Below are 12889 nucleotides of genomic sequence, written 5' to 3'. Positions count from 1 at the left end.
TTGCCAGTGTAGCTATTGAAGCAGTAGTTTGTTATTTAAATATTGTTTACAACTACAATGCATTTCGTGTTGCACCAAAAATTCCTTACTGTGTTAGAAAATATTGATAAAACTAAAAATAATACCCTCTGAACAATTTACATCTACCATTAAAGAAAGTCTGACAGTTTAAAATACATTCAATGCTTGGGAGAGAAGGAACTGAAAAAAAAACTTTGCATATATATATATATATATATATATATATATATATATATATTCAACGAAGCGTCTCATGTATGTACCTCTCTAAGTCGAGAAATAGGCCATTTCCAAAAGCATGATTGAATAGTATACTGATAGAAATATTCCCAAGTTACCACTTCCAAAAAATCTTGAATCCTGAGGGTATCGTCTTAGGGGTATTTTATGGTGTATGAAAGCATTAAACCAATATATCTTTTGTAATTATTCAATGAATGAATTTTGATTTTCAGATTCCAGTAGAAATTTCTATATGCCAACCTCCACAAATCTTCGACTGTTGCCTTTTAACGCCTCTTCTGTATCCGATCTCTGTCTCACACCCTTATGTGTTAAAGAAGGTAAACACTTTCATTAGTTTTATACTAGACATTATTTCAAATATGTTATAATTGTCTTTGTTTCTTCTCAATAACATTGCTCATTTTTAGTAAAATTTCAAATGTAGCTTGTGTTTTTACTTCCTTACACCTACATGGCTATCTGACCTGCTGAAAGATTCCTATGGCACATGAGCATACATTGACATTCAGAAATACTTTAATGCAATGAAAATCTAATTTGTGAATGATATTTCTTGCATCTTTATTTTTTAGGATTCTGGAGAAAGAACAGAAAAATTTCTAAATCTTAACTTCGCTCATATCTTTCAGTTATAAATTAATAACATTCAATGCTAGATAAAGACAGATGGCTTTGCATATTCTTCTTGTAAGAGTACAGATAGTTTTCTCACAAGAGCAGATTTGCGTATTCTGCCGTTTCAGTCGTATCTGTTAAACCTATAAGGAAATATTGACATCATCATAAACAACAGATGTTGACTTCACAAAGCGATCTGTTGAGCTAATATAAAGAAATAAAAACATGAGGATTTAGGTTAGAAAGTTAGATAGAAGTTGAAAATTACGGTCAAAAGTGACATAAAATCATGCTCTCTCTATATATATATTATATACGTATATATATATATATATATATATATATATATATACACTGACTAACAATACGTATTTGGACACCTATGCAAATGACGATATCTGCGGTCCTGAGGTACGTCACGGACTCTGCCAGTATATAACGTGTAGGAAACAGCATCGGCTTTAGTCGCATGCAAGATGCCTCGCTCTCTGATTTCGAGAAAGGTATAATCCCTGATTTCGAGAAAGGATCGGCCACATCGGGTATCACAAATGTGGCCGATCCTTAAGGGACATATCTAGAGATCTGAAGTACCCAAAATCGATAGTGGCCTATGTGATTAAGAAGTGGAAGGTGAGCGGTGATTGTCGGAATGTGCCCCAAGTCGGCTGACCAATGAAACTGGGAAATAGAGACCGACGAGTGCTGTCCAGAGAAATTCAGAAGAACCGCACCCAACAGATAACCCTCATCCGCGAGGAGTTTCAACAGGCATTCAGGAGTATTGTTTCAATGAATACCATCTGTAAGGAAGAGCATCTGCTTGGTTTTCATGGTCGTGCTGCTGCCCATAAGCCTTTGATCACAAAGTCCAAGCGCTCTGCTCGGTTAAAGTAGTGCAAAGCACATCGAAATTGGACCGTAGATGAGTGGGAACTGGTCCTTTGGAGTTACGAATCAAAGTTCACCCTTTACCGTTCGGATGGCAGGGTCTGGGTCTGGCGTCTAGCTGGAGAACGTCTCCTGCCGGAATGCATTGTGCCAACAGTCAAGTTCGGCGGAGGTGGAATTATGGTCTGGGGGTGTTTCTCCTGGTAAGGGCTGGGACCCTTGGTCCCCATTCATGGTAAGCTCAACTCCGATGCCCACTGCACTGTTTTGGATGAAAACGTGCTTCCTACGTTGTGGTAGTTTTACGGGTTAGACCCCTGTAACTTTCAGGACGACAGTGCCAGTTGTCATGTTTCGACGTTAACCAAGGCTTGGTATGGTGCCAATGGAGTTAGTTCATCGAATGGACTGGTCTGCTCCAGACCTGAACCCTATCGAGAACCTCTGGGACGAGTTGCATCGCCGAATTCAGGGGTGCACTACCCGTGCAAAATCGGTGAAGGAACTTCTATGTCTTCTCCAAGCCGAGTGGAAGAAAATACCACTAGCTGTCATACAAAGACTTGTGGAAAGTATGCCCCGGAGGGTCCACGCTGTAATTACCTCTCGTGGAGGCTCTACCAACTATTTATTTTGAATAAAGTTAGTTTTTCTTTTCTATCACAGGTGTCCAAATACTTATTGGTACTCAGTGTATAAATGGCTCCGAAACATCTAGCTCCGATGAATCGGAAACAGAAGTATTAATAAATAAAAGAAGTGAAAATGATTTTTCAATGCAGCGCGATATTTTTGATAAGAAAATTAACCTTGACTCTTCTATACAGTGCGATTATGCTTGTAAAAATGTAACTACTGGAAATTATATAATTCAGAGTGTTAACATTAATTATTCTGATATCGAAATTACTATTACAAAGTTTAATGCAGAATCGACTGAAAATGTTGTTCGATAGGTAGAACATTTTGAGAATACTTGTATATTGTTTAATTTATCGTATTTACAAAAATTGTTTCTTCACCAAACGATTGCTTGGCGGGAATGCAGCTACATTTGTTCGAACAGAACCGGAACTCAATTCATGGCCGAAATTAAGGAAAGCCTTATTTGACGAATTTTCTTTTGAAATAAATTCTACTAATTTACATGAGCTATTAAGCCAAAGGAAAATGAAAAGTAATGAATCAGCTTAAGACTATTTCTTAAAATTGAAAGAATTATGTAATTTTGGGAAAATATATGACGCTGCTTTAATACATTATGTTATAAGTGGAATAAATGATAAGCACGAAAACAAAATTAGACTGTACGGGTGTAAAGACTTAATCGAATTTAAAGAAAAATTCAAAGTGTATGAAGTAATGAAAAGCGATTTTGCAAAATGTAAAGGCGCTTTCTATAAAATGAAAACGAAACATGATTTTAACGATAAAACTAACTCAAAAAACGCAAATATGACTAAACGTAAATTGAAAAATGATGCTAAATCTGATATGAAATATATTGAAAGTAGTAACAATAAAATTTGTTTTAATTGTGGTTTGAAAAATCATATTTCTAAAAATTGCATTCTTAAAAATAAGGGGAATAAATGGTTTAAATGTGAAGCTTTTGGTCATAAAGCTTCGGAATGTTCTAAACGAAATTCGAAAATAGCCACTTTAAATGTCAATTTTGTATCGAAATTGAACTAAATGATAATGATTGGTAATTTAAAGGTAAAATCATTAATAGACACTGGAAGTCAAGCAACATTGCTTAGAAAATCTCTTTATGATAAATTAAGTTTTGAAGAATCACGTCCTTCGAATTCTACTTTGATGGGATTTGGAAAATGACGAGCAGAATCATTAGGCTGTTTTAAAGAATATATTCAAATTCATGACTAAGTGTGATGTTGCCATTTGTGTAGTGGAAAATGATGTTATACCATGTGACGTCATCGTAGGATTTAATGTGTTAATGCAGGATGAAACTCTATTAAATGAAAATGGAGTTACGATTAGAAATAAATCTCAGTGCATAAAAGATATATATATACTTCTTTTATTCTTCTAGTGGATTTCATTTGTGACGGAACCAAAGTAAATATTGAATCTGATGTTCCAAATATTTTCAGAGATAAGGTACGACAATTAGTTTCGAGTTATATACCGTGTAAAACTAAAACAACAAACAAAGAAATGAACCTTTCGGTAAAAGATAATGAACCTATTTCATCAGCCTCGTAGGTTGCCGTTTTCAGAAAAAAGAATTGTTGAAACTCAAGTATCTGAATGGTTAGCACAAGGAATAGTAGAACCTAGTTCTTCAGAATATTGTAGCCGAGTTGTAATCATTAAAAAGAAAGATGGAACACCTCGTTTATATATTAATTATAGGAGATTGAATAAAGTAATTGTAAAGGACAGATTTTCCATTCCCATTGATTGAAGATATTTTAGGTCGGTTACAAGGATTACATGTGTTTAGTACGATTGATCTTAAAAATTGGTTTTTCCATGTGGATGTAAGCAAGGATAGCAGGAAGTATACATCATTTGTAACACACGAAGGTTAATATCAATTTCTCATAGTTCCTTTTGGTCTATGCAATGCTCCGGCTGTATTTCAGAGCTATATCAACACGATTTTTCGATCTTTAATTAATGATGGTATTGTTTTGCCATACATGGATGACGTAATAATCTGGAAGAAGGAATCGAACGGGTCTTAGAGCTTGCTAGCGAATACGAACTCGAGATTAATTTTAAGAAATCTCATTTTTGAAGAAGCGAATCGAATTCTTGTGGTCCTTAATTTTCCAGAATCGACTAATTTGAAACAAATTCATAGTTTTCTTGGACTCACCGGATATTTCAGGAAATTTATTCCAAAATATTCTATTATTGCTAAGCTTTTGAGTGATCCCTTGAGAAAAGATCGTAAATTTAAATTTAACGACGATGAAAGAAATTCTTTCAATCGCTTAAAGTCATTATTAGCTGAAAAGCCTATCTTAGTAATCTATAACCCCAATTATGGGACTGAATTGCACACTGACGCTAGCTTAGAGGGATATGAAGCAATTTCAATGTAGAGGTCTCCAAATGATAGTAGTTTCCGCTCCACCTATTTCATGAGTAAAAAGACCACAGACGCGGAAAAGAAATACTCTAGTTACGAGCTTGTAGCTCTAGTAGTCGTAGAAGCATTAAAGAAATTCCGTGTATACCTGTTGGGAATTCCTTTTAAAATTGTTACTGACTGTTCTGAATTTGAAAAGACTATGTCGAAACGTTACTTATCAACTCGTATTACTCGTTGGATTTTATTACTACAAGAATTTAATTATGTGATGGAGCATCGCTCTGGTGCTAGGATGGGTCATGTCTATGCCCTAAGGTAGATCCCCCATTAATATTCTTTGTGTTTCAGTAGATAACATCTTACCAAAGTTAAAATCGGCCCAGAATAAGGATAACGGATTAAAAGCGATTAAAGAATTACTTAAAATTTCTAGTTATGAAGATTACTGCGACAGAAATTGAGTTTTATTTAAATTTGTTAATGGTAAAGAATTAGTGGTTGTGCCTGAAAGTATGCAAATAGAAATAATAAGAAATGCTCATGAGAAAGCACATTCAGGAATCAAATATACTGAGAAAACATCAAGCAGTATTATTTTATCCCTAAAGACAGAAAGTAGAAAATATCATATCAAATTGTGTTCATTGTATTCTTATGAATTATAACAAAGGAAAGAAAGAAGGTCTCCTACATCCATTACAGAAAGAAAATGTGCCGTTAAAAACGTATCATTTAGATCACTCAGTACTTTTGGAGAGTACACATAAAAATTATAAGTACATTTTAGTGGTTATGGATGCATTGCTAAATTTGTATGAATTTATCTGACGGAGTCCACAACATCTGCTGAAGTCATAGCGAAGTTAGAGATACGAAAGGCAGTCTTTCCCAAATAATTTCGGATAGAGGTACAGCATTCACCTCCAGCGAATTTGCCGATTGCTGTTCTAAAGAGAACATTAAGCATCATCTGATAACTACCTGCTTGCCTAGAGCCAACGGTCAAGTCGAACGTATCAATAAGACTATCATTTCAGTTCTTTTAAAGTTACCTTTAGAAAATTCGCCTCAGTAGTACAAACTGCAGCACATACAAATGAACTGCAGCAGGCTATTAACTCGACGTACCAGAGAAGTATAGATACTACACCCTTTGAGTTGCTCTTTGGGACAAAAATGAATGCTAAAGGTATTAATCAGTTGATTGAAATGATCGAAGCTGAATTTCAAGCGAATTTTGAAGCTGAAAGAGAAGAACTTAAAAAACATGCAAAGCAACAGCTATTTAAAATTCAGGAAGAAAATAGGAAGACATTAAGACATTAATTTAAGGAGAAGAGAACCAAGACCTTACAAAGTCGACGATTTGGTAGCTATAAAAAGAATACATTTTGGTTCACATCTGAAATTAAAACCAAAATATCTTGGACCGTACAGAATAACTAAAGTTAAGGGAGGGAATACCTACGACGTAGTCAAAGAAGGAAGTCTCAAATGTCCCAAATGTACGACGACATGCGCCGAATTTCTAAAACCATGGAACAATTAATTGCTAGGACTAATACAGAGAGACGAAAATTAAAGGAAAAAAAAGAAGTAAATTATATATTTTTGTATAAAGGCGAAAACTTTAAAAAAAAAAAAAAAAAAAAAAAAGTAGATGACGCTCTTAAGACGAAAGGAAAGACGCTTAACGACGAAAAGAAAGACGCCTGAAGAAGAACGAGAAGATGCCTAAAGACGAAGAAACTGCGGTTAAAGACGTTAACTACTCTTTCTATGGCAGATGAAGCTTGAAGACGATGTTTGCTAATTTTCTCATTCTTGAAACTGAAAGACGATCAGGACTCTAAAAATATTTAACTTTTATTTTTATTATCTTTCTTGTTTGGCTTTTGTCTTTTCTTTGTATTTGCAGTGTCGCCTGGAGGACCAGACGAGTGCAGGACGGCCGAATGTTGTAGTGCCAATGTTGAATACCAGATGGCGTACAGTTGCTCATCGTATAATTCTTTTAATGTTCTATTTTTTCGTTTTGTAAGTTGGACTCAAGATGCAGGAAAAAAATGATGACAATAAAGACTCAAATAAAAATGTATTGAAGAAGTTAATTCAGTTTATAACTAACATATTTGTTAAAAATGTAAATACTTTAAATGTAATTAAATGTGCTGTCCTTTCAAATAGTTTCTTAGATGCCTTTTTCAAGAAAGTATTACCATATATATATATATATAAAGTGAAATGTTCTCTTACAGATTTAAATCTTGCTATTGACCTGCCAGAGAACAAAGATCTTTTACTGTCTTCGCTCAATGCATCCGAGACATGTAAGACACCGTTATGCGTAAAAGCAGGTAAGAAATGTTTTATTCTTCATATGTACAATTCTGTTAAAATACATTAACTTTTTTTATTTTATCGTGATCAGAAACATGTTATCCTAAGATAGTACTGCAGTTGACAAGAAAATGTAACTTCAATTGTTACCTGTCGATGCCAACTTAAATTGCCCATTGCTAGGTTATGCTAATTGATTTGGGAGGCGCTGGAGAGATTTGCCTTGCCATTAACTACAATGTTAGTGTAAAACTTCGCGAATTATTGCATTCTTTTTTAATGTAATTTTATCCATCTGGATATAGGTGCAGAAAGGAAAAAATGCCAAGTTCAGCGTCACTGACAATATTCAAATAAGCACAGAAACACTTTTTATGAAATTTCATCTCAAACGCACAATGAAATTTCCTTAAAAGTGCTTATGTTATGATTCATTTAAATATCCCTTCCTATTGCTATTGGTAATGTAAATAATAAAGAAAACTAATAAAAATAATTTTTTTAAATTCTTATTTTGTCTTTTAAGTAATATTTTATACAGTCTCTGGATTGAAATTTGTTTCAAATCTCTAAAAGGATTTTCAGTATGTTTTCAATTTTACTAGATACATCTCAGCTATTTATTTTCGTAACTTCAATATTTTTAGACGGTGCTTAAGATGTGAGATGTGATACTAGAATTTTTTGAAATTTTACAAATCATAAAATAGATTTTTCTCTCTCTTTTAATAAAGATAATAAAATATGAAGGAAAATGAAGAGATTTTATTGCAGTTCCACATTTCAAATCATGTTCTCTGTTCGAGCTTTGTTTTTGAATCGATCATAAAACTCCACTTGGAAAAATAACCTCTTCATTGGTGAGCTGAGGAAAAGAAGTTTTACTTCGCTAAGTAATATCAATTTAGAGAACAATTTATTAATCACTCACACACATTTACACAAATACGCACCCAAATGCATCAATATGAGCTTTGCCTTCATTAACTGTTTATGTAAATTTTGCATGCCTTTACCAGACTTGCCTACAGTATGTGTAAATAACCACAGGCCTACAGTCTCTGTAATCAATGCAGTCAAAGGAATATTTACTGCTCATGGACAAGTTGAATGAAGACAAGTGCAAAAAATTGTTAATTTAATTTCGTTGCAAATGTTTTAATTTTTGCAGTAGTTCGGAAATAAAACTGGATACTAAAAAATAGTGATGATCACCTGATCAATTAATTACTTTCTGGTGAGTTATTGAAACTTCAACTTTCCTTAGAGGATTCCGATTTAAAAAAGGGATTTTTTTTTTTTTATATGAAATGAGAAAATGCATTAATTGTATTAATAAATATACTGATAAAATTTAGGATAAAATGTGCTAACTCTGGAAAAATTAAGTGATGATATCGTTGCGACGGCCGTATATTTGTGGTGATTTATGGCTCGCAGCTATGCTTTCGCCTGTTGTAGCAGAGGCGTGCTCGTAGCAACATCTGTAGGTAGAATCAGAAGTGTGATTGAAGAAGTCGCTTGGTCTCGGGCACAGAACCTGAGGCCGTGGCATGGAATAGAAATCCTCTACTGCTAGGGTAAAAGATCTCTTGCGCGCTAGATTCAAGAATTCAGACTTTCTTAAATTTGCTATGGTTCAGTAGCTCCGGGGATGCCGTATGATGTATAAAAGTGGGTTAAATACGCACTTAATAAGAGCAGTTCCTGTGAAGCTTGTAAAACAATAAATGTATTTGTAAAATGTAAAAGAAGTAAAAAATTGGGAGGAATAACTAATATCCACAATGTGCGATTTTTTTTTAAATTGAACCCACGAAAAAAATATTTTGCGGCATTATACAATTTTAGTCCAGGAATCCAGCCTCGATAAAAAAATAAAAAAAAAAACATTTTAACGTGCAGAGTTTACTAGATTGACTTCATTTAAAATTGCAGGTATATGCACCAAGCAACCAAATTCGAACCTCATTTTATCGCATAATTGTGGAATATATATGTATAATTGTGACGTATAATCATGTTTACATTCGTATAAAAAATTATTTTGTCTTTTATCTGAAAATATATTCTGAAGATAATTCGCAATGATAACAGTCGCATTTCAGATCCTGAAAATAAGTTATTTTTCCTGCTCCATTTGAGTTAGGTATTGACGATAGCTATAATTTAGTTACTAAAACTAATGTTGATTTTCATAGTGTCATGTCGCATTCCTTTAATGGGCTGTAGTAATTGTTTTACTCAAAATGTGAGCGATGAAGAAATCAGCGTTAGTGAAATCAGCGTTAGCGAGCAGCGTTAGTGAAAATCTATACGCTCATCATACAATAACGGTAAAAAATTATAAACCAGAAAGTAATTAGTTTACACATAATATTTTTATTCCTCTAATGTCTTTTTATATTTCATTTGCTGTTGACTAATACTCACTTATCTGGTCTATAATGAGCCCAAGCTCACCAAATTCCTCGTGACAAGGAACGCAAGATACGCCTGTCGTTGGCAATAGCTTTATACATTTACACAATAGCACTATACATTTATAAACATTCATGCCTTCTACGGGATTCGAACCCGGGCCCTTCGGCACGGCAGTCAGCGCTAATCACTAAACCGGTTGGAGCATATATTTCTTTAACATACGTATTTTGCATTAAATTTACAACATATTACATTTTTATCCGAAGATTTTATGCACTTTCTAGCAATTGTATACGCCTCACCTTCACAAGCCTGATAATTAATTTCAAATGAAAACTCAAATCATGTTATGTTTTCGGGAATGTACGAATTTTGAATACAGATATTTTCCCACAGTACCTAATAATTATTTTGAATGTATTGCATTATTTTATCGCGGAAAATCATTAGATATTATATGTTATCATATTCGATGACTAAATATTGTATGTTGTTTTCATTTTGTAGTAGTTAAAACTAATAGTCTTAACGACATTTTTCGAATCAACGTGCAATCATTTTGGCTTATCTTTGCTTTTTGAAAAAGTGTAATGCGTAATAAATTTCTTTACATTTTGGTTCTCCTTATTTATTTCCTTTTTTCTTTCTTTCTTCCTTTTTTTTTTCCTTTTCTTGTGTTGACTGCAAATAAATCTTTAGACAGTGGGAAAACTAAGGCTATTTCTTCGTGTGACATATTACTCTTAATTATAGCTCTGTGCTTTTGATTGTGGGTCTCTATCATTAACTATGGCATTGTCACTGATCGATGGTTAAGAATATAAGACTGCTGAACATTATATGCGTTTTATTATTGCTGATTCGGATTCGAATCCAGGTAAATGGGCTGATGGTATGGTTAGCTTTCTTTCTATGTATAATGAAAATGCGAGTCTAATTTTCTAGGGAAAAAAAAAAAAAAAAAAAAAAAAAAAAAAAAACAATCTCGAAGTCATTTTTACATTCTACATTCAAACAAATGGACATCAATTATTTGCTACATGTAATAACCTCGTATTTGATATCGTTCATTGCTGATATTGCTTCTTCTGGAATTTTTCCAGTTCTTGACATCTTGTTCATTCTAAATGTAGTACTTACTGAATCACAAAAAAAAAAAAAAAAAAAAAAAAAAAGAACTCTACATCAAGAATGGAATTTGCATTCAAAGCGGCAAAATATCAATGACTTGAAGTAAATTTAATATTAGGGAAAAAATTATTCGAACCCATATACCTTTGTATAATTTTTTTTTCTTTCGACTACGTAAAATTTCAAATAAAACAAATAAAGAATATATATGGTAACTTTCATTTCCTTTCCTAAATCGCTATAAAACATCAAAACACGAGATGCAAATACAAATGTCTTGCTGCCATCCTATTTGAGGATTTAAAATTCCAAGAAATAGGTTACCTAAGTAAGCTTTCTTAAATTTTATCTTTTCTTCCAGCCGTTGTGTACATAAAAGAAAAATGTTTTTAAATGCGTGTAAAGTAGAGCTAGTGGTAAATATAATTTTCTAGCAACATCACATCGCGCAAAATCTTTTACATTTTCTTCAATTAAAACAGCGATAACTAGAAACGTTCAAATATTCTTCCATAATATTCTTCAACATCAAGTTAAGCTTTTCAGTTTCATGTCTACTGACGCCAATCTAAACACAACAGTTCAATACCTTCCGCCTAAATTTTATTAGACTAAACTCCTCTCTTCTACCCGCCTGCATTCCTGCTACACCGCATCCGACATTTTGACAACACACGTACGTTGGCCCACCAGCGGCTGAGCTGTAAAATCGCTGAACACTGGTAACCCGGTCCAAGGTTCGAAACCCGCGAACGAATGGGTTCTCTGCCTGGGCGTTTTTGTGGTTTTCCTCATGTGTAACGTGTATACGAGCCAGTTTCCTTAGAAAATCTTCTATGAAGGAATCCTTTCCCTTAGGTAGATGACCCTCGAGGCTTTCCCGTAGCGACTTAAAACCAAACCATCCCTATCTTATTTCTTAAATACTAAAAGACACACCAACGAACAATTTGCCTCCAACTTGTTCATAATAGTCCCGCTGCGCATGAGAACAAAACATTATCATCGCCATCTTATGGACAATAAAATCAATTATAATTAATACATTAATACTTGTGTACACATAAATATTTACACTAAATCAATTTACAGCGAGCAAAAGCAGCAGTTGCTCAACTAGCACAATTTGCAGCAGAATTTGGTGCTGACCTGATAATGGCTCAGGAACCTTACACGCGAGACGGAATTGCAGTGGGATTTCCATTGCAATGGACAATTTATCAACAAGGAAATGTAGAATATCCTCCTAGGGCCATTATTATTAACTGCAACAAAAAATGGTCTCCGGCTATCGTAGCAATTGAACGCGATAATGTTGCAATCATTATAGAAGCACAAGAAGCATCTTTACTGTTTATCTCACAATACTCTCCTCCTTCTGCAGATATTTTGGCTACTACGCAGTTTCTTACAGATACCCTGCAAAAGATTAAAATTCCTCTTAAAATAATTACAGGCGATTATAATGCCCACAACACGGTTTGGGGGTATACTTCTACGAATGACAAAGGAAGCCTTCTGGAGGATTTTCTGTCTGCTAATCATCTTGTTTTACATAACACAGCAGACGCGCCTCCGACATATGACAGAATCTACGCACAAGGCTGGCCTGATTTGACGGTCAGTTCAGCCTCAGCTGCGCCATTAATACAAAATTGGAAGGTTAATGATGAAATTAGCTTAAGCGACCATCGTTACATTACTTTCTCAATAGAGCAACCGACGACAATTCATATTATTCGTCGTTACAACCTACCTGGTAGGCGTAAACGTGCTTTTACTACTAGAGTCAAGAATTTGATTGAAGGTATTGAACAACAGCTAACTCAAGCGAACTCAAGAGACGAATTGGAGAATTTCACAGTGACTCTACAAAAGTGTATACAGCAAACGTGTGATGACATATTGCCACAGCGTAGTACTAAAAAACTGATTACGATCAATTGGTGGAATAGTGAACTTCGTATTCAGCAGAGGCAATGTCGCGTATTACGTCGAAGGTTAAAGACTGAGCGTAGACTAAACCTTCCAGCTAACACCCTCCCAATTTATCAACAGGCAAGAGCGAAGTACAAACGTTCAATTTTGCAGGCTAAAATCAATTCATGGCATGCTTTTTGTACAGAGTCACAAAACATCTATGGTATT

General features: G+C 34.2%; 1 protein-coding gene across 1 annotated transcript in view; it reads left to right on the top strand.

The window, feature by feature from the left end:
• Nucleotides 1-3982: 3982 nt before the first annotated feature.
• Nucleotides 3983-12889, top strand: part of LOC118203606 (endothelin-converting enzyme 1-like) — a 48608-nt gene continuing 39701 nt past the window's right edge. Inside the window, exons 1-3 of the mRNA XM_085812299.1 lie at nt 3983-4171; nt 6765-6849; nt 7105-7203. Of these exons, the coding sequence (XP_085668425.1) occupies nt 3983-4171; nt 6765-6849; nt 7105-7203 (373 nt within the window). The remainder of the gene's footprint in view (nt 4172-6764; nt 6850-7104; nt 7204-12889) is intronic.

The sequence above is a fragment of the Stegodyphus dumicola genome, chromosome 3 (assembly GCF_044657685.1).
Source record: "Stegodyphus dumicola isolate Sdum_Otavi_A_Nest chromosome 3, ASM4465768v1".
Classification (NCBI taxonomy): domain Eukaryota; kingdom Metazoa; phylum Arthropoda; class Arachnida; order Araneae; family Eresidae; genus Stegodyphus; species Stegodyphus dumicola.
This window is presented reverse-complemented; position numbering and strand designations above follow the sequence as displayed.